The following is a 27,045-nucleotide window of genomic DNA, read 5'->3' on the forward strand; positions in this document are numbered from 1 at the left end:
ACCAGGAATGTTTTAATATGATATTTTATTATGGGAGTCTCTAAGAAAAAAAAAAAGATCAACAACCACATACAAGCTTACAAAGTTAAATTTCAACACATTCTGTGTTATTGTGACAAGAGCAGCCTCATAATTTTGTTGTTGTTGTTGACTTTTACAGGATACAGGGAGAGAGTCCCCTGAGGCCTGCCAATTAATCTTTCTGACAGGAGACATGTACAGATGCTGTGCATTTATGTTTTGAATGAAAGTCAACAATTCTGATCTAGAGTTTTAAAAGTGAAAATACATTAGCACCATAACATGTGTCTTCCCAAATATTAGTAATCTTGACCAGCAAAGACAAGAAAAAAGAGAAGCACCTTTAAAAGAAGTTGATACCCAAGATTAAAATAATTGTGGCATTAAAAATATTTCTTCAAATTTTTGCACTAAACTCTATTTTTTCTTTAGCCAATATCCTAGGAAATTATTCAACGAAATTCACAAATTTTGTCAACTTATACAATTTTTTTTGGTCTCCTGGGACTTAGAATTCATCTGTTTCTGACCAGTTGAGGTAGTTGAAATAGGGAGGTCTTTTCTAATTTCATGTTTGACTATTTCAGAAAGGTTTTCTTTTACTGGTGAGCATAGTCATTGCTCTGCAGATAGGCTAGGATTCAAAGAATGTAACACAGTGTTATTGGAAGAGTGTTGAAATTTATTTATTATAGCACCATTGAGACATTTTGAAATTGGAATTGGTAAAAAAATAAAACAAAAAACATTTGAACTGTATTTTATGGAACAGCAAAAACAAAGAAGTATCCTTTTTTTGGTCAAATTATTCTTTTTCCAAATGTTTTGGAAATAAATAACTGGAATTTAGTTGGTCACTTGTACTGGTTGACAAGATTAGAACAAGAGGAACACATATGGAATGAAACTTTTTGCTGGGATTTCAGATAGAGTTTGGTTTATAAAAAGCAAACAGGGCCAACGTCCGCACCAAATTCTTGATTAGGACCACCAATGTCATAGGGTGCAATATCTATAATAGGTAGTCTCACAGCCTTGCGTGTTCGATATTCAAAGACTGTTTTGCTCCATTCCCCAGTGTGTTTCTGTAAAAAAGAGAAAAAAAAATAGTGAGTAATCATGATATTATAATTACTCAGATGATTCCTTTGACTGAATTGAATTTTCTTTTTGCTCTAATGGAATGGTCAGTGTGCCATGTTATTTTCCACATATATGAGACCTGCTCTACTTCAAAGCCATAATCCTCTTAGTTGATAAACAATATTATTAATGAAAAGCCCTGTAGGGCTTCAGAGTAAGCCTCCCAAGGAGATCACCAAAGGGCAGATCATCCTCAGGAGGCCTGGCTCTGGTCATTACTAATAGGTATATAATCGGTTTGCTAAAAAGTGGATAGGTCACTCACAATGGGATTTGCTAATATTAAAGGTGAGTTCTCCCTTTGTTCATAAATGATAATAACAAAGAATATATTTGAAGTTAACTTTTAAAATAAAAAAGCAGAGATTTTAAATTGATTCATATAACAGATGTGCAAAACATATAGTAACCATCTGATTATCTAATAAAGTTTATACTGTGGATTGAAATTTCCATTGCTTTCATTTCAACTGGTTTTCATCTGGAGGTTAACATCTATCTATTCACTTTTTGTAGTATTTAATGTTTTCCCCACAATCAATCAGTAGATGTAACGTATATAATTCACACCAAATGCCGTCTTTTGTTCACCCTATTATTTTTATTTCTTCTTTTTGAAATAGTTAGCACGATTAAACTAGAAATACTGAGTGCACTATGACTTTTATAAGAATGTTGTTCCTTACAGTGCAACCATCCTCTAGAACGGTGTAAGTGAATTTGCTATTTCCTTCAGCCTTGAATTCGCCTTCATTTGACCCCATCAGCTTCAGGGCTTTCTTTACATTCCCAGTGTCATGATCCATGTAGGCAATGCTATTCTTGCAGTAATATGTGACGTTCTGAGAGGCCCGGCTGGAGAGAAGTCGGAGGAAGGCCAGCTGTACGTCAAGGACATCTTCAGGCAGTTCGGGATTGCCATAGCTAAACTGTAATAGGGAACAAATAAAATTGGGCAAAATTTTAGTTGTAACTGCTTGTAAAGAATTCATGTAGTATTAGCAACGGCATCATAATATAGGCTGCTTATATATTTTATGTATGACTATTTTACATATCAATATATTTTTATTGCATGCCAGAGAAAAAAGTTCTTAAAAAGTGAAAGAAAGATGTCTGCATACAAAGAAAAATTTAATCTCCCTGAGATCTTATTGAAAGGAAAGTTATAAAAGTATAGCCACCTGGACATATAAAATCACCTGGGCTCTTCTATTTATTACTTAACTTTGCTTTGTGATGAACAGAGAGGAGAAACAAAAATGTCAGATAAGTAGCAATGACATTTTTATAAAGGTATGTCCTTTCTTACCTGAAAACCACCATTCATGGACTCTCCAAACCAAACATGTTTCTTCTCAGCCCCAGAATCAGTCCACCAGTTCTTACGTGGAACATTCGAAGGATTGGCACTTATGCATGTTTCCCCAGTTTCCATATTACAGAATACCTTGATAGCATCCAATTTGCAACCTTGGTTAGGATCAACCCAATATTCTCCTGGATAGTCACAAAAAAAAAAGAAGGGGGAATTGGTTGTAAAATCCAGTAATAACATTTGGATGAGAATGATTTTGTTTGCTTACATGGCAAGGCATTCATAATGTTGATGGCTAAAATATTTGTATTTTATGTATTGGTATTTTATGCATAGCATAATGGAGAAACTGTTAGATGAAAATTTCTGAGGTAAATGAGTTAGCTATAACTATAGAGAGCACTGAAATAAGATATAACATCTTGGTTTTGAATAATGATGAGATATTAAGCCGAGATCTTTTGATTGGTGTATATATGCTAAAATCTCTCTTTTTTCCTCTTTTTAAAAATTTTTAATTATTATGGGTAAGTAATAAAAAAGATGACTAATGATTTAATGTAATCTTGTTTAATAATGTAAGCTGATTGTCTAATCCAGATTTATGCCAACAGATCTAACCTAAAGTCCCCCTGATTGATGCTTGTCTCCTATTTTAAGTAATTTCTAGAAATGACTCCTAGCAAAGGCAATGTTCCATGTCAAGATATTTGAAAGCTTCAAATAATTTTACTTTTTAGGAAGAATTAACCCAATATATGCAAAACCTTAAATTATTACAATATCCTATTTAATTTTATATAATATGCTGCAACTTTCATCTGTTTCTTAATTTGAAAAATTTAATGATTAAATTTATTACAACAAATTAAATTGCAATAAATAAATATTGCAACAATCAAATTACAATTGTCTATTCATATTATGTATATTTAATCCTGAGACCAAAATTTTATATCAGTCTTTATCACTCAAATAACTTTGTGATGACATTCAGAAACATGCCAAACTATAATTTGTGTTAAAACTTCTACAGATTGTCTTTAAATTTTCATATATTTGGAATATTTTGAAGTTATTTGTTACATCATAAGTACATCCACAAAGTTTATTCTTTTATAATATCAAGGAGTTTCAATTCAATTAACATTCTTTAAGTACTATTTCAGCTATAAAACATTTTCCATTCACAGTGAAAGTTTTCTTTCTCAAATTCTACTGTAGGCAGGTTTCTCTGTAATTCTGTTGTCAAGAGTATGAAAGACTCCGAAACATACCACTCTTGAGTTCAGGATGGCAGAATTTCAGATCTCTGCAGTTCCGAGCAGGGTTTTTACGAGAACCATCAGGACTAATGATGCTTTCTATTTGTCCATTAACAGATTTGAGTGAAGTCATAATCTCTTCGGTGTTGATTTTGAAATCCATTGGTTCATCTCCATAATATGGGGCAAAACCACCAGATTTTTCGCCTCCAACCCCAGCGATGGCAGCAGCACCAGCACCACAGCAAGGACCAGGGGCACCAGGTGGTCCAGGAGGGCCTGGTTGTCCTGGGTGGCCTGGAGATCCCTAGATGGGTAAAATATACATCATTGAGGTGTGCTTGTTTGGTCCCCACTGAAACAATGTGTTGCTAGTCCAGGAAAATGCCTTGAAACCACTTCATAGATTGTGTCATAATTATTCCAATAAAGGTTTATTTGGGTGCTTTTGTGATCACATAGTAACCAATTTATAACGGCTACAATCCATTACCCATAATTGTATCGTTCCATTATGTGAGAATCGGTAGTGTCAGAACACAAATTTACTCTATCATTCTTCCTTCTGTATAAATGATGTAAGGAGATAGCCAGAGAATCGCAATTCCTATACTGACATGACAGAGGGGATAAAATCAGGGAACTTTGATTCTTTCCCCAAAGTAGGTATTAACTTTGTGTCATTCATCTGAGCACTTATGTGTGTTTCAATTGCCACACCTGTAAATTGTGGTGATAATGGTTTTGATACCATTTACTCCAGAAGCACGGGATAGAAAAGTATTAAGAATGATGGTATCAGTAGTAAAAATAGGAATCTTGGCAGCTGTTTGAGAAGTACGATGCACTACATAAGCACAAATCATTATGATTACCAGTATTGTGAGATCTCTAGTGTGAGATCAATGCTGGCATGATTCATTTGGTTAATTGGGCAGATGCCATCATTCTAATGTAACAGTTATCATCTGATCAAATTATAGGAAAGGTTTTCTTCCTGTTATAGTGTGGTAGAAGAAAATCTTAATGTGGTGCAGAATATCTTAAAGTCATCATTCATTTTCCAAATTAAGTGGTCGCATTGTGTTTAACTTACTATCTCAGTTTAAAAATACTGCAGTGTTTCTGAAAATTGAAGATTATAGAAAATTATATACACATATGTATAAGTGATGTCTTACCTCAGATCCTCTTTCACCTCTGTTACCTCGAGGCCCTGGTGGTCCAATGGGACCTGGATGTCCACTTGTTCCATCTTTGCCAGGGGGTCCACCGGGTCCAGCAGGTCCCTAAAATGTTATCATGATATTACGATGCTAGGACATTTTTCTGAAGTGCGAGCATTTAAAACATGTGGACCTTCCAAAATCTTTCTGTGGTACTTACTCTGGGGCCTGCAGGTCCTGGACTACCGACTGCACCTTGGTGACCAGAAGGACCCTGCAAGGAAAGGAAGGGTAAATATGAGTGAAGACCTTAAAAAGTTTTAGGAAACTGTACATTCAAGATCAGATCAAAAAATATGGGGATTATGATGAAACGTGGTTTTCTCCTTCTTTAATCTCCCCATTGTTTCATGTCAATTGTTATTTCAAATTAGCCCTCAAATCCATTTCTCATCTCTTCTAGCATATACCATTAGAGACGGACATTTTTTTACTATTAGTCTCCACAATTTGCCCCACTCCTCAGCTAAAATGCATTGAAGGGGATTTTTTAACAAAATGGATGCACTTACTGGGGAACCTGGGGGGCCTGGATTACCAGGGAATCCTCGATGTCCTTTGATGCCGTTAGCACCACGTTCACCTGTTTCACCTTTGTCACCACGTGGGCCTTGGGCACCCTTTAGAAACATATTTCAAATTAAAGTAATATACACACACACATATTGGAGAAATAAAATAGAATTTATAACAATTAAATCTATTTTATGGCATTCTATTAGCTAAAAATCCCCATTAAGGGACACTTTATACATGGAACAATAAAGATTGTTTTGGTGGTTGTTTTAATTTTGGACTGATAATTGCATGGACTCTCAATAATTGATGTTTATATCCTTGGCCCAAAGGAAGTTTTAGATCCTGAATTGCTTTCTGTATAATCAAAGGGAAGTCAATATTTGTATAGTTATATATTGTGTCATATCTTTTCCCGAACGTGCCATAAAATAGAATATTTCCTATACTGAAGAATGAGTTAAATAACAAAATGGAACAAAATGAAACTTACAGGGGCACCTCGGGCTCCAGCAGGACCAGCAGGACCAGCGGGGCCAGCAGGGCCCTAAGGCGAAAACAAGCAAATGAGCAAACACACATGTACTTATTTCTACTTATTGGCACAATTTTATTTTCAAAACTTAATAATTTCATTCTGATGGAAAAATAGTATACATATTATTAGAAGTGATTTTTTTTCCTTTAAAGTTCTTTCCTTGTTTATATCTTTACAAGGAGATCTAAACAGGAAATCTAGGCAAGAGCCCTGTTAATTTAGCCTTGTATTTTCCCAGCAAATAGATAGCTGGTCTGATTAAATTGTTTTGGATTTAAGCATTGACTGTTTCCAGAAACTTCTGGCATATCATTATTAGCCCATTTGTCTAAGGAACAACTATCATAAAATTGTAAAACCAATGGTAGCAGATATTTTGGTTGGCAGATCTGACATCCCATCTTCTACCTGCAAAGCTCTTTATTGAAGGAAAGAGACAAGAAAAGAGAGATGGTGCTTATTAGAACTCACACTTTCTCCTCTGTCACCACTCTTTCCAGCTGGACCAACAGGACCAGGTGGGCCTGGATGGCCAGGAGCCCCAGGGGCACCAGGAGAGCCACTTTCACCACGATCACCCTGTGAACAAATTCACAGGGCCAAAATAAATATGATGATCACTTGTTTCAATTACACGAGCCTATTGTACATGTGTTTGTATTACCTTGCCACCAGGAGACCCATCTCGGCCTGGCAGACCATCGGATCCAGGGTTGCCCTGGTTGAAAAATGAGAAAGAAAATGAAGTTTCTTGTAACCCTCCAAATACCATCTAAGCCATGCATACTCAACAGGGTGGTATAATTCTCAAGGGGTGAAAATTGGTTGTTGGGGGTGAGAAATCTTAGATATTACAATGGAATATGACCCTTCAAAGAGTTACAATACCTAAACAGTTATTTAGTATATCCATGGTACTACAATTTCACCGGGTGGGAGAAGCAGAGGTGACTAGGAAAAAAATATCTAAAAGGGGTCTTTACAGAGGAGCTAGTAAATAAAAGTTTGAGAAATAGTGACCTAACCCGTTAATGGAAATCTATGGTTTAATTACTAGATTTAACGATATACATGTATATAACAATGCAATGTGGAATGTCACATTGCATATATATATATATGTATATATGTATATACACATATATATAAAACCATCACATTATATCTCATAAATGCATACAATTATTTGTCAATTTAAAATAATATTTTGAAAATTTTAAAAAATAAGCAAAAACTAATCACAGATAACTGCAGAACATTTTCACTGAGAACAAAGTTGTAAATTGGGGCTCTTCCTACTAACTTCTTTTTTAATTTAGCTAGAGATCATATTTTCTCCATTAATGATTATTCATTGGGTGAATATTAATAAACATGAGACTTTAAGTCTCTTATAAGTTATAATACAAAGGATATCTGTTATTAGAGAAAGAAGGAGAAATTTGCTATGTGGCCATGTTTACACTCTTAGACATGAAGGCTCAATTTGACCTCTGATTAATGAAATTATCAAATTCTACCTGGCTGGTTGAACATTTCCTAAGAACCACTACTTACGTCTCTTCCAGGTTCACCAGCTGCACCAGCCAGACCAGGAAGACCCTGGGGTCCAGGAGGACCACGTTCTCCATTTAGACCACTAGCTCCTGGTTTACCACTTTCACCCTGTGTACAAAGGGATAAAAGACATTTTATTTTAACTTAAGAAATAAATTAATATGATGTTATTAGGTGTCTGTATTTCTTAGGGAATAATTTTATTTCATTTAATTTCTTTACAATTTTTTTCTTAAAAATTTTTTCTAAAAAAATTTTTCTATGGAGAAAAAGTTTGGGGAATGCATGCTCCTTGCATTTTTAACTTGTCCAGTGACTCTGGATGCCAAAGAACTGAGTATTTACTGTGATTATCTTATTTAGAATGCTGCACATTCTAATATGAGATGTAGAAATAGACGTGGGAATTGTAAGAAAAAATAATGATGCACCATCATGAAACTATAGGTTTATGGTGACCATTAGAATTAGGTTTTATTGAACATTTGTCTCTATCTGAAGAATATACACTTACTAGATATGTCATATAAATTGAATATACTTAAATGTTAAATTTTATGACGAAATTACCTGACACTTTGTTGAAAGAGGTGCTTAAGATGTCATAATGTGAGCCCTTATGAAAATGAAATTTTATTGCTGAATGAATATTTTAGATGCTAAGAACTGGAGTGTTACAGTAATAATAGTGACAGAAAGTCAGGAGTGCAAAATGACTTGAATGGACAGAAAATTGGTATCAGTTAAAACCTTTCATAGATCTATAAGCTAACACTACTTCCACCTTCAAGATTGACAATCAACAAACTGAAAAATGCTCAGTTTCCTAACAAGAGGCAAAATTCTCTTTGTGATATCAATTTGTGTTTATGTTCAAGGCTGGCCTATTATGTGTCTTTGTTTTGTGTTCTGGAGCCATTTAATAAAATATATACTTCTAAAAATCTGAAAATATATGAAAAAGTTATCGTTTGGATAATTTGCACCTATGACAGGAAAACTTTCCATATTTGAAATGGTTAAGTGATCTCTGAAGGCTATGAAAGGAAGCAAGTCTAGTGAAAGATGGCTACACTCACCTTGACGCCTTGAGGGCCAGGGCTTCCCCTAGGACCCGGCATGCCTGGTGGTCCTGCGAGACCCCGTGCTCCAGTAATCCCTGCAATTCCAAGTGGGCCTGGAGCTCCCTAAGGTGACAGATGATGAAGATTTTGCTCATTTTTATGTGACTATGTTTTCCTCTATTACATTCATGACGAAAACAGAATAGTATTGTCAATCAATAAAGCAATGAAACCACTCACTGGAGGGCCCTGAGCACCAGGTGGTCCCTTCTCTCCTGGTTGGCCAGCGTCACCTTTTGGTCCAGACACACCAGGGCTGCCAGGAGCACCACTGCTACCTGCGGGACCTGGGGGGCCGTCCTTGCCTGGAGAGCCACCGGGGCCTGGGGGGCCTGGGTTACCCTACAAAGAATTATTTGAAATTTGAATATTTATCATAAAAGAGTTAATTTTTCTTCCCATTTTAAGCCTATTTTCAGATTATTTTACATGGAACTTAATAGAGAGATAAGTAGTAATGTGTACGTTTCTCATCCTACACAAATATGATGCTTTTTCTGAAATACATGATGAGAAAAGACTTTTAAAACTACTTACATTATTACCAGGAGGACCAGGAAGACCACGGGCACCAGGGAAGCCAGCAGCACCCTGTGAAACGATAATACATTTTCAAATTTCAAAAGTAGAACAAATAACTATAAAAACAAATATAAAGGATAAGATGTGGTAGGATCTGCATTCTACCTTGAAGTCATTTATGGTTTGCTTTTTCCCCTTAGAATTTACCTATTACTTATATATGAGTGAATGATTATAATTTTGACACTCTTTCTGGCTGTACTGTCCTTAAAGCAGTTTTTATACAGGTTGATATCAATGAATGCTTTGAGAATAATAGTTAAGAGGATCAATACTTACAGGACCACCAGGACTGCCACGTTCACCTTTGACACCTTGGGGACCAGGAGGACCCTATATGAAAGTGGGGGAGGAGGTCTATAAGAATAGCACCAAAACCAAAATTTGGGAGAAGCATTAGCCTTTGAAAAACAGTAACTCTACGAAGAGGTTAAAATAACTTAAATGAGGTCATATCTAGAATGCTAGAGCTAATATTCAAACTTAGACTATACTCCTATGAATACAGTGTTATCACAATGAAATGCGATCTCAGTATGAAATATTAAATTATTGATAAACCTAAAGTTTTTTCATTAGAAGGCAGAGAGTGGGGCGGGGGTGGGGGGGGAGAGAAACTTACAGCAGGCCCAGAACCTCCAGGGGGTCCTGCAATTCCAGGAGGGCCTCCTTCGCCTTTCTCACCTGGGGCACCTCTTTCTCCTTTAGCACCAGGCTCACCGTTCTGTCCCTACATGCAGAACAACAACAACCTGTCATGTGACATCCTTTATGATGTACTTGGCTTGCCATTATTTCTCTTCAGAATAGAGAATTCTTCAAATGGAAAGATATTGAAATAAAATAGGAAAAGAATGCTCTCTGACTGCATGGCAAAACAAAGCCAATCAAAATAATTCCATGATCTAAAAACGTTATCAAGAAAGTAGAAGATGTACATTATGTATCTCCCATTAGGAAGAACACCTTTTTAAGGAATAAGCATTTGAAAATAAGCACCAGTAAATTTATTTGAGAAAGACTGGACATAGAGCAAATTTTAATTATTAGTAGTAATAGTATCATCTTGGAATGGAAGTGGTTTAAAATTTTCAGAATGCTTTTAAATCTGTGGTGCTGCTTTAGCCTCATTACCCAAGCATAAAGGCAGGGTGGGTATTTATATTTCCATCTTTTCAAGAGCAAGAACAATGGTAAAGTAAAAAAAAAAAAAAATAGGGGTACAATAACTGCACAGGAAGTGAGTGGCTGAAGCAGGATTAGAACCCAAACTTGATTTATAGTTCTGCTGTTTTTCCAGCAAGGTGATTCTGAGCTGTGGGACATGTATGTGTAAATGTTCGTACTTACAGGAGCACCAGGGAAGCCAGCAGGTCCGGCAGGGCCCTGTTCGCCTCTTTCACCCTGAAGAGAAACATGCCCTCATTAGTCACAGTGGAAACATCTTCCCACAGCAAGCACCCATCATTGCCTACATCATCTTATCTTTTCTTTAAACAGGAAATGAGTAAAGATAACTAACACAGTTTAACTTCTGAAGACTTTTCTATTTCTCAACAAAATTTGGAATGGACAATACCATAACCATTGATTCTTTATGTCTCTTACTGTGGTGTTATTTGCAAGAATATGTAACACATTTAATTATGTAACTTCTAAAAATGTAAGCATTTAAAAATATGGTAAAAGGGTTAATTGAAAAATCAATTAATTGTTTTAAAAAACCAATTACTCTGTATCTGTACTCTGTATCTGTCTACCCTGAAGGTAGAGAATTTTAGATCTAGAAAGAGCCTCAGGCAAAGATCCTATAGGTTTCGGAGATGCTAAGTTACAAATGTACAATACCTGTGTAATTTGTATATTTTTCCCAAGTTATTTAGGAAAGAAGAGATGTTTTAAAATTATCTCTTGTGAATTTTATATTTAAGAAATTTATCATTCCCTTGCATGCCATATGGTTCCTAAAGATAATATCCCAAAATTGAGACTCAGGGAGTCTGGCGAAGAATTGCTAAAAAGGAAAGCACAGTAACTACTGCCTATGTGGGGTTTAAAAATATGCAGAAAATGTCTTTAACACTTACAGGGCCACCACGAGGTCCAGCTATACCTGGAAGTCCCGGGGCACCACCTTCACCCTGAAAAAAGAGAAACAAACCAACAATATTGCCCCTGTCCTGCATCTAAGAGCTAAGGGCATTTTCTTTTTGTTTCCTAATACTATCGTGTTACCTTGTCTCCAGGCTGGCCAGCTGGACCAGGGGGACCAATGGGACCAGTAGGACCCTAAAGAAGATAAAAGTATATTTTTAATTTTGAAGAAAAAATATTATTTTTCTTCAATGAAATAATGTTTCATATTGATCAAACAGAATATATAGACATATCACTAAATAATAAACAGAGTACATAGATATAAACTAAATAATATGATTTTTTTCATGGCTTGAATGATATGCTCTTTGCTCGGTGTATTAATACTCCAGAGTTTAGTAACTACAAGATTCTATGGGGATGATTCTAGAAGCAAATAGGATTCAGTAGTAGTTTATTGATGCATTCATTTTTATCTCTAGTTTAGAAGACAAACTGGATGTGATATAAGATCTTATAGGAATATCTTTCTTAAATTAAAGTATGTTTCTTTATTCAACTGCTTGATAATTTAAAATGTTTAACTACTCAATGTATAATTATACATATTAAATTTTTCAAATTGAAAATTTCAAATATTAGGTTTACTTATATTACATAAATGAAATATCAGGCATCTTTTTTTAAATTGAAGGATGGCTTATCTATTAAGACTGTTAAAAGTGAAGTATTTATGAGTTTCTTTAAGGCAACTACACTAAATATAATATCTACAAACTGCCTTAATTATAGTTCTATTTAAAGATATTTGCTAATGCAAATAGAAATGATTACTTTCTTTTTTTGTTTTGTTTGTTTTTAACTTTTATTTCAAGATAGTTACAGATTCGCAGGCTATTGCAAAGAAATGTAAGGGAAATTGTGCACCTTTCTCCAAGTTTTTCCCAAGGTTGACATCTTACACAACTATAGTATGATATCAAAACTGAGAAACTGACATTGGTACAATCCATAGAGCTTATTCAGATTTCTCCAGTTATTCGTGCACTCATTGTGTGTGTGTGTGTGTGTGTGTGTGTATGTTATGTAGCTCTAAACAATTTTATTACATGTGCAGCCTTGCATGGCCCCCACAACAATCAAGATACTCAAATACACAACACCCATGAGAGCCCTTGTGTCACCTCTTCATAGCCACATCCATTTCCTCTCCCCCATCCTAACTCCTGGCAACCACTAATCTGTTCTACAACTCTAAAAGTATGTTATTTTACAATCGTAGTGGACTGTATGTATCTTTTTTAGATTGACTGTTCTTCACTCGGCATGACATGGAGGTTTGTATAATTTGTTGTGTGCACAGCATCAATAATTTGTTCCTTTTTATTTATAAGTAGTATTCTGTGGTGTGAATGTACCACAGGATTACAATACTTTTTTAAAAAAAAATTTGAAAAGTCTCTTAGTGAATAGTATTGATTACATTGAATTTTAGTGACTTTTGGTTTCCTAATGAACAGCATTGATTATTTTGCATTTTAGTTACTCAAAAAATCTGGTGGATTTTTTCAAATAAAAAAATTTCTTAATGAGCAGTATTATCTTGGATTTTATTGATTATGTTGTATTTTGGTGACTTACAAACTTTAGCTTGTGTCCTTTATCATACTTTTAAGGTTTTTCCATTCTTAGTTCACTGTAGACATATCAGGTAGTGATAGGTATAAACTAGGAATTTAAACAATCAAGTCATTTGGGTGTTTTTAATGCTCAAAAGGTGGTAAAATATCTAATTTATCATGAGTAATTTTTGGAAAAAATAAAAGCAGAAGTGAGGAACTGTCCCATATCATATGTAGGTAAGGCCTCTTTCTCCTCAATGCGAGCACTCACCCTTGGACCGTCCTTCCCTGGGGCACCATCAGCCCCTGCACCACCTGGTTCACCCTGTGAAACAAAAGCCAACGTCATCAGTTAGAGGCACCCTCAGTGAAACTCTGCCAGGGAGAAGAGCCACTCTCAGAATTTGCTGGTATGTATGTTAGGTGTTCTAATTAATAGTTGCTCTAGGAATCTATCTCAAATTTCACTTACTATAAAATGATAATATTCACTTTGAAAATACAGTAGATTACTTCCCAATAATGTTGCTTTCCTACAACCTACAATGTCTGTTTTATTATATAATTCAGAGAAAACAAGTCAATACCTTGTCACCCTTTGGACCAGGACTTCCAGGACCTCCTCTTTCTCCAGGCATCCCTTGCAGACCAGGACTGCCAGAAGCACCAGGTGGCCCAGGGGGACCAGCAGCACCCTGAAATTAAGGGAGATATCATAAATGACAAGAAGGAAATGGAATGAATTTTCTAAAATCCAGGTGAATTGAGCTCTGTGGCATTACCTTTCCTCCTTCGGGACCAGGGGGACCAGCTCCACCTCTAAGTCCTGGGGATCCTGCCAATCCAGGAGGCCCACGCTCCCCGGGGGCACCAGCATCACCCTGTTTTAGGAAAATGTAATATCCGTATTAGAAAACCCAATGCGAAAAACAAGACAAAACCACCTTAAATTGTATTATTTTGAAGCTGGCCATTATGTTCTTAACTTTTATTTTAAACACTTTGGAAATTTTTATAGTTATAAAAAACATTTGATCAGTTGAATGGAAACTTAAAAGAGTCTAAACAAAAAAACTGGGGTACTTGGTCTGAGTTGTTACTGAAACATTTATTATTATTATTTTATTCACAAAGAAAAAAAATTTAAAGTTCTTCTACCAAAACAGTTCTCCTATATAGAATCAATGCATTGGAAATCTTTTCCTTTTGAAATTCCAAGCCTGTGGTTGATTCAATCGTGCTTATTAACGTCAGAAAACTGAATTTTCCAGATAAAGCAAATTTAATGTATTGAAAATGTCTTAAGTTTCTCTAGGTGTATTCTCCAAACATTGCAATGTTGCCCTTGAAAGAAAGAGTCTTTTGGCTTGCTATACTAAAAAATGTATCACTAATCAATTGTTCTATAACATACTGAAGAAGCTAGAGAATAAACTGAAATCTTACCTTGCCTCCTGGAGCTCCAGGTGAACCGGCATCACCCTTTGGTCCCTAGGATAGTGGCATTACATGATTAGGCCTATATTAGAACGCATGTTATATAAACACAAACAAAATACAGAGTTGACTTGTTTACATACTGTACAATTTTTCAAATATTGAAACTATGTACTCTTTTTTTTGTTCCTTTATTTTATGATGAAATTCAAACTCTATGTAATAGTTACCTTAGAAATAATTTGTCTTTGTTTTGATAATGACTATTTCAAAATTAAATGTTAAAACTTAGATACCATGGCATGAGAAGATGCAAAAGTTAATAATCGAGATAAATGATTATTAAATATTATTTTGGTTTCTGAGTTTTAAAAACTGAAATACAACTTACTGGTTCACCGGGCTTTCCATTTTCTCCTGGGGGACCACCTGTACCAGGCAAGCCCTACAAAGAACCATATTTGTGTTATTTAATCACTTTCAACACTGCTTTGAGAAGAACTTATATGTTTTAGTGGTCTTTTTAGGGGTAGAAAATTTGTGCCACTCAAAATCCAGTGACAGAGATGTGACAATGATATCTTACAAACTTAAGTGCATCTCCCACTGTTCTTTCTGTTGCTACATATAAAAATGTATTGATGAATATGGCAAGACAGATTTATCTATATGGACTTATATTATAATGAAAACTAAGTGTAAGCATATAGCATTATATGAGTTTAATAATTCTTTTTAATAACTTATTAATGTATTTTGAATAAACATGGAAGATATGCCTATCTATTAACTTTTTCTGACATTTTATCTCAAGATGAAAGACAGACCCACACATTAAGATTCAGATGAATTATAATCTATTAGGAACACCAAAAATTTGAACAGTCAGGTATGCAATGACATTTAAATAACAAATTCTTACTTGTAATCCTTGTGGCCCAGGGGGTCCTGTGTCTCCTTTGTCACCACCTGGCCCCTATGTAGAAAAATATGATGACACATTCTATTATAAAATGTCCTTACATATTTAGTCAACACAGTTACCATTTCAGCAGGCTCATTGCTTAATTTGATAAGCAGTGATGTGAAGAGAGAAGAGGGTCTGGGCCCAAAGCAGATATGTCTGCTATAAACTATTTAACGTCAGCATTTACCTTCCTAACTAAATAAGCAAGTTGCATAGCTGCTTTGGTGAACTCTAATGACATAGTGTCAGAGATTAGACAATTTCTGAAGCCCTTCCCCTGTCCCACCTCAAGCCCACTTCCCTCTCCAATTTATGTGAGTGAACTTACGGTAGGTCCTGGGGGACCCTGAGGTCCAGTTTCACCATTTTTTCCAGGTGGACCCTAAAAACAACAACAGTTAGGGAAACCAAGATACAGATAACAGAGAGAAGTCATAAGGTTGGCGATAAATGGAACTATTAGAAGGCTAGAAATGAATTGATGAAAGCAACATACCTGAGGGCCGGGTCCTCCAGCGCTACCTCGTTCTCCGTTCTTTCCGGGAGCACCCTAAAGAAGAAGTGGCCAGCATTTACAAATAAAAGGAAATCATTACTCATATTGCTCTCCCACATTTTTTATCTGCCTCCCCAACATGCATACATATGTCACCATAATCAATTATATTTTTAGTTTCCTTCCCACATACTATTTGATTTTTATATACTCCTCCGTGCTTTGAGGAGGAGACTGAGTTTTGACCATCTCTGCGCTCCCATACGGAAAGCAAAAGGCCGACTGTCAAATATTTATTGGGGAAATTAGTGAAGGAACTCACGTCATTTCCTTTAGGACCGGGGAAACCCATAACACCAGGAGGACCTCGGGGACCAGATGGCCCTGGAGGACCTGCGCGACCACTTTCTCCTTGACTTCCCTAATGAGAAAAAAAATCACATTAATAAAGATTTGGTAAAGATTAAGATCAAAACACATATATTTAAGGCTCGGCCAACATATACATTCCATTTTTACTGGACTGGTAAAATGATATGTTGAAAATGTACATACGGGAGGCCCTGGTTTTCCGTCACTGCCTGGTCCTCCTGGGCTTCCGGGCACGCCCTGAATTAAAGAAGGCAGTTGTCAAGTGATTTAAAATGAAATTAAAAAAAAAATACAACATATCCTATTTGTACAATTGTGATATTTCCGTTTATATATGTAACCTCAGATTTGCACATCTTTTTTCTGACTATATAGCATCTTAGACAAATATTTTATTTTCTGTTCTTCTTTGATCTATCCTGGCCTAAGCTTCTTTAAAAAAAAAATAAATTTTTTTGTTTTATTTTGAGCCTTACAAAAGGTGTAGTCTGATTGATTTAAATTGTCTTTGATCTATCTTCATTTGTCTTGCCTTTCTTCTCACTAAATTAAAGCTTCATTCAAACAAATGTTTGTCTGTACCCTCATTCCTGGACCTCCAGGGAGACCATCTCGGCCAGGTTCTCCAGCTGCTCCTCTGGGCCCTGCGGGGCCTGGGGCACCACGGTCTCCAGCAGGACCCTAAGAAGTGAAATAAATAAAAATATATTTAAAATACCCTTCATTGACCTAGACATCAACAGTATTTAGTCTTCCTAGTGTTTGTGCATTGCTGACATTCTCTGTATAAAATCATAGTTATCTTAGCTTGGATTGTCACATTAAAAAAGTTTAGAGCAACTGTGATGAACATTACATACTAAAAAAACAATATTTAGTGGGCTTAACAATATATGTGAATCTAAAGTCAAATATCTTTGATGATATGAAATAATATTTGCATATAACTTTAGAATTTTTAAAGAAACGTCAGGCATTTTAGTTTATCTTATTATTGCAATAATGCTGAGATAAATGATTCCCAATTGATAAATAAGTTAAAGGATTCTCATAGAGGGTAAGTGACTTTGCTTTAGCTACAAAGCCAGGAAAGTGGCTCAGGAGGCTGAAAGCATTGTTTTACATTAGGATTTTTTTTTAACTCCAATATATTTCTTTCAGATATTTAGGTTTTCATTAATGGGAGATTGTATAGAAGAAACACCTATTTGTAGTACTAGTATTTAGGAAAATAGAAGCTAAAGTTATCCACCTTTTCTCCTGGGATGCCACTTGGTCCAGCAGGTCCTCGGAATCCAGGGGCACCCTGGAAATAATGAAAGACAAATACTTCAGTCCAAAGTATTAAAACTTTTTTATTTTATAATTCTTGAGTGGCAAAATATTCTCATGTTATAAAATGCTTTAAACAATATTTGGGAGTGGGTACTCAATTTAAGATTAAATGGTCACCACACCCTGAAGGTGAAGTTTCATTTGGATAATAGTGATGTGGCTTTTCTTTCAGATGCCTCCTGGCAAACATACCCTTTCTCCTGCAGCTCCGGGAATCCCATTGGCACCAGGTTCTCCAGGTGATCCGTCCTTACCATCTTCGCCCTTAGCTCCTGGAATACCTGGGGCACCAGCTTCACCCTAAAAAATGGCAGAAGCAAATAAAGAAGTTGACTGAATGTAGTCGCAAAATTTTTACCTGTTTACTCTCTAATTATGTTGCATTTGTTCTAAGAAATAAGCAAATCTGTTGTGGTAACACTTACACGTTCACCACGTGCTCCTGGATCTCCTTTGGCACCATTTTTACCAGGCTCACCCTAAAGTGGAAGAAAATCTTGGCTTAAAAACAGGGAGAATTCAATTGACAAAATCATCACTAGTAACACATAATATTCAGTTGTAAGACCAGAGTGAAATCAATATAAATTTAACTGAACAGGAGCAAAAAAAAATTACTGTTAATATTTTTGTTGTGGGAATCAAGCCACAACTTTCAGATAACAAAGAAAAAAAAAAGACAACTTACTGCACTGCCTCGAAGTCCAGGAGCTCCATTAGCACCTGCTGGTCCTGGAGGACCCCGGGCTCCCATCAATCCAGGAGCTCCAGGAATGCCGGCAGGACCCTAAGAACAATCCGAGGAAACTAATATTAGCCAAGCTTAAACTTTCATTTCTAAATATCTCACTTAAATATCACAAATCTTTTGCCATGCAAAAGGCAAAAGAAGCCAATAACGTGTGTGTGAATGAGATGAGGGTGAGTGTGACGGGCAGCTTACCATTTCACCTTTGCCACCAGGACTACCACTGATCCCAGCAGGGCCCTAAGGAGAAAAACAAAAGCATATTGATAATAATGGAAATAGTGTATATATGTTGAAGTTATTTGTTTGTAAAATAAATTTATTGGTGAATGTTATGTTTTGTAGCAATTAAGTGATTCCTCCAATTATAACACAGCATATGAAGTGTAGGGACCAGAATCATCATTACCTAACTAAATTAGAGATAATATGCAGTTGGTCTAAAATATTGAATAGCAAATAAATAGAAGAGGTTTTCAGTTTTGTTTCTTCTCTGAATTTTTCTGATTGGTGATTAGTTTGGGGAACAGTCTTCAAAGTAGATAAATATCTATCCATCCTCCACTTTATTCTGTGTTATCTAAACTTAAAATCCATGAATTCTAGAATAGCATAACCCTCAACAACTACCATTTTTGCTACTAATCAAATCAGTATTTATCACAAGAGTATCATTGTAGAGCACTTAGCAACATTTTTTTTCCAAACAAGCAATTTTAATTGATAGCAATATTGCAACATACGCTTTCATAGAATACATGTAGCAGCACTCTCCCTCTCAACTGCCATGTGTGCTACTTACAGGAGGACCTGGAGCACCAGCATGTCCCTGAGGTCCAGGTTCTCCTCTCTGTCCAGGGGAGCCACTGGAACCAGGAGACCCTGCAGGTCCAACTTCACCCTAATGGATAAAACAGTAAGTAGTCAGTTTTCTTTGCTATTTCTAGTCACTTACCCAGCTCACCCTTCAGTCCAGTTTAAAATCTTGTCCTAAAGGCTAGAGTAGGATGGCTCTATATTGTAGCTAAACTAAGGAATCCTTAATCATAAAGACAGAGAAAAATGGTAACTATGTGTATGACTATGTTATCTCTGTTTTCCAGAAAGAGAAGAATCTGGGAAAAGAGAGAAGGCTTCAAAAGAGCTATCAAGATAGTTGAATGCCAGGGACAATGCCCCTTTTAGAATAAAAAAATAAGGGTTTAAAGATAGATATAGATAAAAGCTATCCTTTTTCTTGGTTTGAAAAATCATTTTCAAGAAGCAATCCAATGATTTTCTGTTGTCCCCAAGATATTTTTATATTCTTCTATAGAGATACATGTTTACCTTAGCACCAGGGGATCCAGGGAATCCTGCAGTTCCAGGGGGACCGGGGGGACCCTGAAAAAATTAAATAAAATGTCAAGAGGTCTTAATCAAATAAGTGAAAGCTAAAACTACTAGCAAATAATAGGCAAGTACATATAAAACAAAGAACATACTTATACAGATAAAAATAATATTCATCATTCTGGGATAAATATTACGTGGAGAAACAATGTAGTCAAGTAAGAAGAGAATGAAATTTAAAGTTAGAAATTCTGGATTCCTCCCCAATTCTGCCATGAATTCTGTGACTTAGTATAGGTTACTTAGCCCTGGGCTTTCATACTCTAGTTTACAAAACGGAAATAACATCTGTGTTATCTATGTTGGAGGACTTTATTAATTGTCGTGTCAAATGTTGGATATTAAGTAACATTGTGAACAACACACAGATGTTAGCAATTGGTTAAGTAGAATAAGGAGCATCAGAATATAGATTTTGTTTATGGGCTTGGTGTCAGTTTGAATCAGATGTTTATGCACAATGTTGAGTATTGGGTCTATAATAATATTTTTCATTGATTTAAATTATAAAAATAGTCAAAGAGATACTAATACATGTATTAGCTATATATATGTAATATATATATATATATTAGAAAATAATCCACAACCCATAATCTCTCATTACTCTGGAATGAATCAGAATTAGACAGAAAGTTACTTACTGGTTGACCATCACTACCTCGAGCACCATCGTTACCACGAGCACCCTAAAAAGAAAAGTTTGTCTCAAATATCTTCTTAATTCTGAAAGGCTGGTCACAAGTAATATTTTGACTAAAATTCTGACTCCATTGAGTTGAGTTTCCCTCAAGTATACTGAAATCTGCTCAATAATTATACGCTTTAAAGTCAAATTGTTAAAATTCTTCTATAACAGCAACGATCCAAGGTGGAAGGATTGGATTCTGTGGTTTCAGAACTGAGTGCAGACATAAAGGCTCTGGTGACATATGCAAAGTTAATGCACACAAAGTCTCCCAACAGAGATCATTATAAAACACACATTCATTTCACTATAACTATAGCAGAAATTTTACTGAGGTGACTTTGAGTATAATTTTGTAGAAAGGCCATTTTGTGCAGATTTCCACAGCCTGAAAACCTGACTGAGATACTCATCTGTCACTTTGGGTTGTAACTGGGCAATGTTGATGACAATACTCACTGCAGCTCCAGGAAGCCCAGGCCGTCCTCTTTCACCAGGGGCCCCTCTTGGACCCTACAGAGTAAAATTGAAAATATGGTCTTACTTTCATTTGAACTTGACATGTGTAAAGAGCTGTTGAGGTGGGGAGGGGGAGCAAGGCCAGTTTGGGGTTAGATAGAGGTTAATAGTAAGACTGAAAATTATACAATCAGAAATATAATTACCATGGGTCCAGGAGCTCCATTTTCACCTGGAAGACCATTTTCACCCTAGACACATATAAAACATGTCACTATTTTGTATAACAGGAGTAGAATTGTACAGTTTTTTAAACACAGCATATTATGTTGAATATTATGAAACCTAAGAAAATTTTAACAATTTAATGATATTAAATTTCAGTTAGCATTTTACTTTATTTACCAAACATCTCAATTTCTGTATTTTAAAAACTGGAAGACTAAGCAGAAGTAATGGATGAGTTACACTGGGATGCTCAACCATTTCTAATCTAGAATCTTCAAATTATCAGTTTTCATGGATGCTTTAATAGAATATCTAATAGTCACCATTATTCAACTCCTAATATGTAAAATTCAGGTAAATTTCAGAAAAAGTTAAGCCCCACAATATGAATCTTAAATATAGCATTAAAATTTAAATGAATTTATTTATGAAAATTTGATTTTGTTTTGATTTACCTTTAATCCAGGAGCACCTGTATCGCCTTTTTCTCCATTTCGTCCATCGAAACCCTATTATAAAAATAGTAAAAATGTTAAGATGTTAATGATATGGAATGGTTGGTAAAGTTTACATTGAATTTTTATAAATAGCTTTATTCATAGCACTATTTGCAATAACTTAAATAATTTAAAACTCTTTTAAATGGGTTGAGGACATTTCATATTGATTTTACAGCAAAAAATCAGAGCTAATTAGAAAGTGATATTTAGTCTGATAAAAAAGTTTCCTTAACCGTAGAATAGCAAATGTGAGTTTCATAGATTTTATTTCTATTAAGTTGATAGATTTTGGGCTCAGTTAGTTGAATCTATCTACTGTTTTCCATAGAATGAAAGTTTCTTAATTCAATCTATAAATCATATTGACTAAGTCAATAAATAACATACAGTTAATCATACATTTTCATTTATTTCTGATAGTGATGGTAAGAAAATCAAATTTTTCACAAGCCTTTTCATATACTTAAAATCAGCTCATTTATTTTGCATAAAATCACGAGTTTGGTCAACAAATAAATTTGATGGTTTTTTAAAAAAATTGAATTAGCTGTCAGAATCAACCATTTTTGGCACATAATTGTCCAATAAAATTGGTTAGGCAAGTAAGAATGGCCAAATGGAACAACTTGTAGACAATTTAGAAACTCTGCTTACTCTGTGTCCTTTCATGCCGGGGAATCCAGGCATTCCAGCTGGACCTTTCATACCCTAAAAATAATTAATGGAAAAGATATTAATGGACCTTCAGATAGAATCACAATTTAGTAAAACAACACCTTTCATTTTTAAGTTTAATTCAGTTTAATTATCTAGTACTTTTCAAGCTAAGATAATTGCAATTGCTCCAAGTAATTTATTAGATGCTGAAAACTTACTTGTGGTCCAGGCAATCCTCGTTCTCCAGGTCGTCCGGGTCTACCTGACTCTCCCTAGTTGGAAAAATAAAGAATACATAGGTGTTTGTGTGTAAGAAAACACATTGCAGTCAATGAGCAAACCGATTACTTTGCATTTTTCTCACCATGGATTCATTACAATGGCTGGACTAAATGTATATTTGTGAGATCAGCTTTCTTAGTAGAAGGAAGGAGGAGGGCTTTTCTCACCTCAGTATAAACTTATAAAGAGATTATACAGATGCCTTTCAGCACTGAAATAGTATTACCTTTCCTCAACCCAGAGAAAAAAATTTGCCATTGGTCATTAAATGGGGAAGAAAAAAGAATGGCACAATATTAAAAGTGTTTATACGTCCTCAAGTTCATAAAGTAGTGATATCAATGTCTTCATTACAAAAAGCAGACAGAAGACACATTACTCCTCCAGTTAAATGATACATTCAATGGATAAGTATTCTTAACAATCAAGAAGCACATTTGGGGGTTTTATTAGTTTGAAATTCAACAAATGGTATACATTGCTATGTGAATACTGTACAGATATGCAAAGATTAGTGTGAGCTAAAATATTAAGACAATAATTTTTTGAATAACATTTTTTCCTCTGAGATTATTGCATACAGCATATATCGTTTAGAATAGTCCAAGTTAAGTTTTGCTGTATCTCCATTCAATCTTTAAAAACTTACATCTTTTCCAGCAGGACCAGATGGACCTATAGCACCAGGAGGTCCTGGAGGGCCCTGGAATTAAGAAAATAAAAACCAAATACATTTGTAAATTTTTTTGTTACAATTTATTATTATATATTATGTGTATTCCTGGAAGGAATCTCTTGTAGAAAATGCTTTCAGTGATTCTCATCATGAAAATGACACTTCCTGAGTTAATATTATGCCTCTATTATATCTAATTTTTACTGTTTATTAAAACTTCTAATAAAAATTAAAAGTATCATGCATCTACATCTTATATTATATGTACATATTTATAAATCCAAATGCACCTTTACATTTTTTGAGATATTAAACATATCTAAATATAAAGGTATTTCTAAATATTTTAAAATGTATTAAAATAAGTCCATCTTACTTGCTTATTTACACAGCATATCCTTCTGGAAGACTCTATTAGATTATACTGCATAAGTTTAAAATATATATCAGTAAGGGCAGAAATAAGAGTGAATTGAGTGGCTATAGGAAAATGAAATCGATATTTAGTAGATAGAGAATTTGTATCAACTCGGGAAGTAGACTATTGTGATTAATCAGAGAATTCCTATATGAAGTAGTGTCTCTAAAATATCTAAACCATTGAAAGAGTCCAAAAGTTCATTGAAATAAGTTCAAGTATCATAAAAATGCTATTTATTATTCACAAATTTAATATACACTCTGTAGGTATCTATGACTGTTTTAGAAAATCAAGATAGTTTCTATGTAGAATTGTCAATAAAGATTTGTTAATTGTCAATAAAGAATTGTTGATAAAGATTTAATTGTTACTTACTGCAGGACCAGCTTGCCCAGGTTCACCAGGGGGACCTTGGTATCCTGGAGAACCCTAGTGAGTAGAAAATATAAATATTTTAAAAAGTGACAAAAATCTTCATATGATTCATTTATATCTTTACAGTAAGAAATCAGGATTTGTGAATGTAGTCAGAAAATTTTATTCCAGTTAATAAAGATGAGACCAAATTTTTTCAGATCAGAATAAAGTTAATGTATTCCATTCCATCCATTTCATTCCACTGAAATTGAACTTTTTTGAACTCAAAGCCATAATACTCATACACAAATTAAATATATGATTTAATTTTACCAACGTTTTAATTGTTAACAGTTTTTGTTAGGAAGGAATTAAATATGGAATTCCAATATCTTTGAAAGAATAATCAGTTTCTTGGTTGTGACTACTTAATTGGTATTATGCTAATTCCAATTAGCATAATTGGAATTATGGGTGGAATGGCTAAATTACAACAAGATCTATATTAACTTGATTTGCACATACATGAAGAAGAAAGCAACAGTTATGGCTATACTTACAGGGGAGCCAGGATGACCAACTGTACCAGGGGGACCGGGAGGACCTGGGGGACCCTGGAATATAAATTTGAATGATAAACACAAAATAAATAAATGTGAAATACAATTTACCCATGCATCAAAGAGATGACTATTTAGAAATAATGCTGATATCTTTAAAAATGTCAACAACTATATCTTATTGTTTGATAACTATTCATTGATATGATTAATTTTATGAGATCTGCAATTAAGACCTCAGTAAGAAAACATCACTCTAAATGAAATTCCCACAGAATTAATACAAATCATTAATAAATGTTATAAAGTATTGACCTGAATCCCTAAAGAAGGGAATTCAAAATCTGGAAAAATTAGTACAAAATGCTATGACAATCCTTGCAATATTAGGATGATACTGCACTGGCGAAGAAGCAATTTCTTGCCTGGCAGCCAAACTCAGAGTAAAAAAATATTTATTGATATATTATAACCTTATGATCAAAGTTTCAAAAATAATAGTGTAAATCAACCCAAAAGCTCATAATTATGTTGATATACATATCACAGAGTTATACTGACATAGAGAGTTAGATGTCCACATGGGAATCATCATACAAGGGACACCTGATTTTTCATTGTTCAGAAATATAGATAAAAGTAGAAAACTTTCCATTTGTAGCATGCTGTTTCTAAGTAATAATAGTAATTTTTTTAAAGAAAACACCTTTAATTAAATTTTTATCTTATCTACACTTTTATGGAATGTCAATAAATGGTGGCTTTATTTAGCTCTTTTTGTTTTTTTGGTAAAAACTGTAATGTGATTAAAAATAGTATTCATAATGTGAATGTAGCTGAATAAGATGTGATGTTTACATAAGTTAATACAATTCTCCATCTGGTTTTGAAAGACACAAAAATATCACAGTCCCTAAAACTGTAGAGATTTTGTAAATTCTCTTTTTGCCATTTACTTTATACCAATTTTAAGGGTCTTTCTTTAACAGGTCATTTGGATCTATTGGCAAAAATATTGTCCTATTTAGTTTTGGAAGTCACAAATATGAAGTCCAACAATCTGGGCAGCAATCCTTCATTATCCCAGAAAATCCAGCGCCATACTTCATTTATACTTATGTACCTATTACTCATGGTGAAATTATAACCTCTACTATTGCTTACATGAGAGTTTGTTCTATTACAGGGTCATTTACATGGGACATCATGCATCTTGTACATGGCTCAAGTTTCAATGCTTTTTGCTGTATTCTATCAAAACTCTAGGTCATTTACGCTGAGGGAAATCCTTCAAGTACAAGGTGAATAGCTATTATTTAAGGTAGATGAGCTTAATGAATCAATGCATTCTGTAAATATTTATGTTTGATTTGACAATTGAAGGTGAGGTGGATTGTGACATTCACCATTTGATCTGTCATCTACAAAGCAGCATTTTATGAATAAAATGATGTAAAAAGAATATTTTGAGCAATTTAAGTGAGAACAAAGAAGAATGGAAGTGAAAATAATGGAATTTGATTAAAATTGGAGAATATCTGAGTGTGAGACCTAAGCCTGAAAGCAGGTGGGCCCCTGATACAAGTGGTTGTATGAGGAGAGGTGGTGAGGAAAAAATTGAGTTAGGATAAGAGGTAGGTGATAATGCTATTTTTTTCACAACCTTAGTAAGGAATAAGCTATTTTGTACAATTCGATAAAAATACTGTATTCCTAGAACAACCATTCAAGATTCAACAAACTAAAATGTTAAATAATGCTCTAAAATGCTGAGAAACATTTGTACGTACAGCTGGCCCGGGATAGCCACCGAGTCCTCCTATTCCTACTCCAGACTTGACATCGTAAGAATCGAACTGGGGAGAATAGTTCTGTAGCAAAGAAACCAGAGAGATATGGTTATTTTAATATACAGATCATAATTCTTTTCAAAAGCATTTAGGATTTCACTGATAGAAGGTTTCCGCATGCCAAAGGATGTGGTATGTATTAATTATTTTGTTTAATCCTCTATATAGCTCTAGATATTAGATATCCTACAGATATTCTTGCTTGTGTAATGCACTAATCTTTCAACTGTGTTCAATATTAATCCCCCCCAATTTTTTCCTATATGCTCTTCTGTAAACTATTATTTCTAAGTAATATTTACAGCATTACAAGCATAGGATCATAGACTGTTTGAGGCTGAAAGTGGCTTGAGATTGTATAATCCAACCTTCTTGTTTTGAACAGAAAAATGGAGAGGTCAAATTACTTTTCCAGCAGTTAATGATACAAGCAAAATTCATATCCCCTGGCTTCTGATTAATGTGCCTAAAAGATTCACCACAAAATTAAAACCCCCATAGAAAATTAGCAAAGCAATAGTAGAAAGACTTGTGCTTATTGGATTTCTTTGGAGCTTACTTCATTTTGAGTTCTAGGTTTAGAAATGGTTCCTACTTGGTTACCAGGATAA

The 27,045-nt window shown here is 34.7% G+C and overlaps 1 protein-coding gene across 1 annotated transcript in view; it reads right to left on the reverse strand.

The window, feature by feature from the left end:
- Positions 1–10: 10 nt before the first annotated feature.
- Positions 11–27,045, reverse strand: part of COL3A1 (collagen type III alpha 1 chain) — a 38,597-nt gene continuing 11,562 nt past the window's right edge. Inside the window, exons 5-51 of the mRNA XM_045559333.1 lie at positions 26,375–26,455; positions 24,585–24,638; positions 24,043–24,096; positions 23,220–23,273; positions 22,507–22,560; positions 22,286–22,339; positions 21,587–21,640; positions 21,110–21,154; positions 20,904–20,957; positions 20,401–20,445; positions 19,694–19,747; positions 19,167–19,265; positions 18,560–18,604; positions 18,305–18,403; positions 18,042–18,095; positions 17,809–17,916; positions 17,534–17,587; positions 16,864–16,962; positions 16,465–16,518; positions 16,232–16,330; positions 15,910–15,963; positions 15,742–15,795; positions 15,369–15,422; positions 14,838–14,891; positions 14,456–14,500; positions 13,792–13,890; positions 13,597–13,704; positions 13,281–13,334; positions 11,526–11,579; positions 11,378–11,431; positions 10,641–10,694; positions 9,913–10,020; positions 9,570–9,623; positions 9,246–9,299; positions 8,889–9,050; positions 8,664–8,771; positions 7,585–7,692; positions 6,692–6,745; positions 6,499–6,606; positions 5,983–6,036; positions 5,486–5,593; positions 5,134–5,187; positions 4,929–5,036; positions 3,760–4,054; positions 2,477–2,664; positions 1,851–2,093; positions 11–1,106 (exon numbers count right to left, since the gene is read on the reverse strand). Of these exons, the coding sequence (XP_045415289.1) occupies positions 960–1,106; positions 1,851–2,093; positions 2,477–2,664; positions 3,760–4,054; positions 4,929–5,036; positions 5,134–5,187; positions 5,486–5,593; positions 5,983–6,036; positions 6,499–6,606; positions 6,692–6,745; positions 7,585–7,692; positions 8,664–8,771; positions 8,889–9,050; positions 9,246–9,299; positions 9,570–9,623; positions 9,913–10,020; positions 10,641–10,694; positions 11,378–11,431; positions 11,526–11,579; positions 13,281–13,334; positions 13,597–13,704; positions 13,792–13,890; positions 14,456–14,500; positions 14,838–14,891; positions 15,369–15,422; positions 15,742–15,795; positions 15,910–15,963; positions 16,232–16,330; positions 16,465–16,518; positions 16,864–16,962; positions 17,534–17,587; positions 17,809–17,916; positions 18,042–18,095; positions 18,305–18,403; positions 18,560–18,604; positions 19,167–19,265; positions 19,694–19,747; positions 20,401–20,445; positions 20,904–20,957; positions 21,110–21,154; positions 21,587–21,640; positions 22,286–22,339; positions 22,507–22,560; positions 23,220–23,273; positions 24,043–24,096; positions 24,585–24,638; positions 26,375–26,455 (3,951 nt within the window). The 3' untranslated portion in view covers positions 11–959. The remainder of the gene's footprint in view (positions 1,107–1,850; positions 2,094–2,476; positions 2,665–3,759; positions 4,055–4,928; positions 5,037–5,133; positions 5,188–5,485; positions 5,594–5,982; positions 6,037–6,498; positions 6,607–6,691; positions 6,746–7,584; positions 7,693–8,663; positions 8,772–8,888; positions 9,051–9,245; positions 9,300–9,569; positions 9,624–9,912; positions 10,021–10,640; positions 10,695–11,377; positions 11,432–11,525; positions 11,580–13,280; positions 13,335–13,596; positions 13,705–13,791; positions 13,891–14,455; positions 14,501–14,837; positions 14,892–15,368; positions 15,423–15,741; positions 15,796–15,909; positions 15,964–16,231; positions 16,331–16,464; positions 16,519–16,863; positions 16,963–17,533; positions 17,588–17,808; positions 17,917–18,041; positions 18,096–18,304; positions 18,404–18,559; positions 18,605–19,166; positions 19,266–19,693; positions 19,748–20,400; positions 20,446–20,903; positions 20,958–21,109; positions 21,155–21,586; positions 21,641–22,285; positions 22,340–22,506; positions 22,561–23,219; positions 23,274–24,042; positions 24,097–24,584; positions 24,639–26,374; positions 26,456–27,045) is intronic.

Source organism: Lemur catta, chromosome 8 (genome assembly GCF_020740605.2).
Source record: "Lemur catta isolate mLemCat1 chromosome 8, mLemCat1.pri, whole genome shotgun sequence".
Lineage (NCBI taxonomy): Eukaryota > Metazoa > Chordata > Mammalia > Primates > Lemuridae > Lemur > Lemur catta.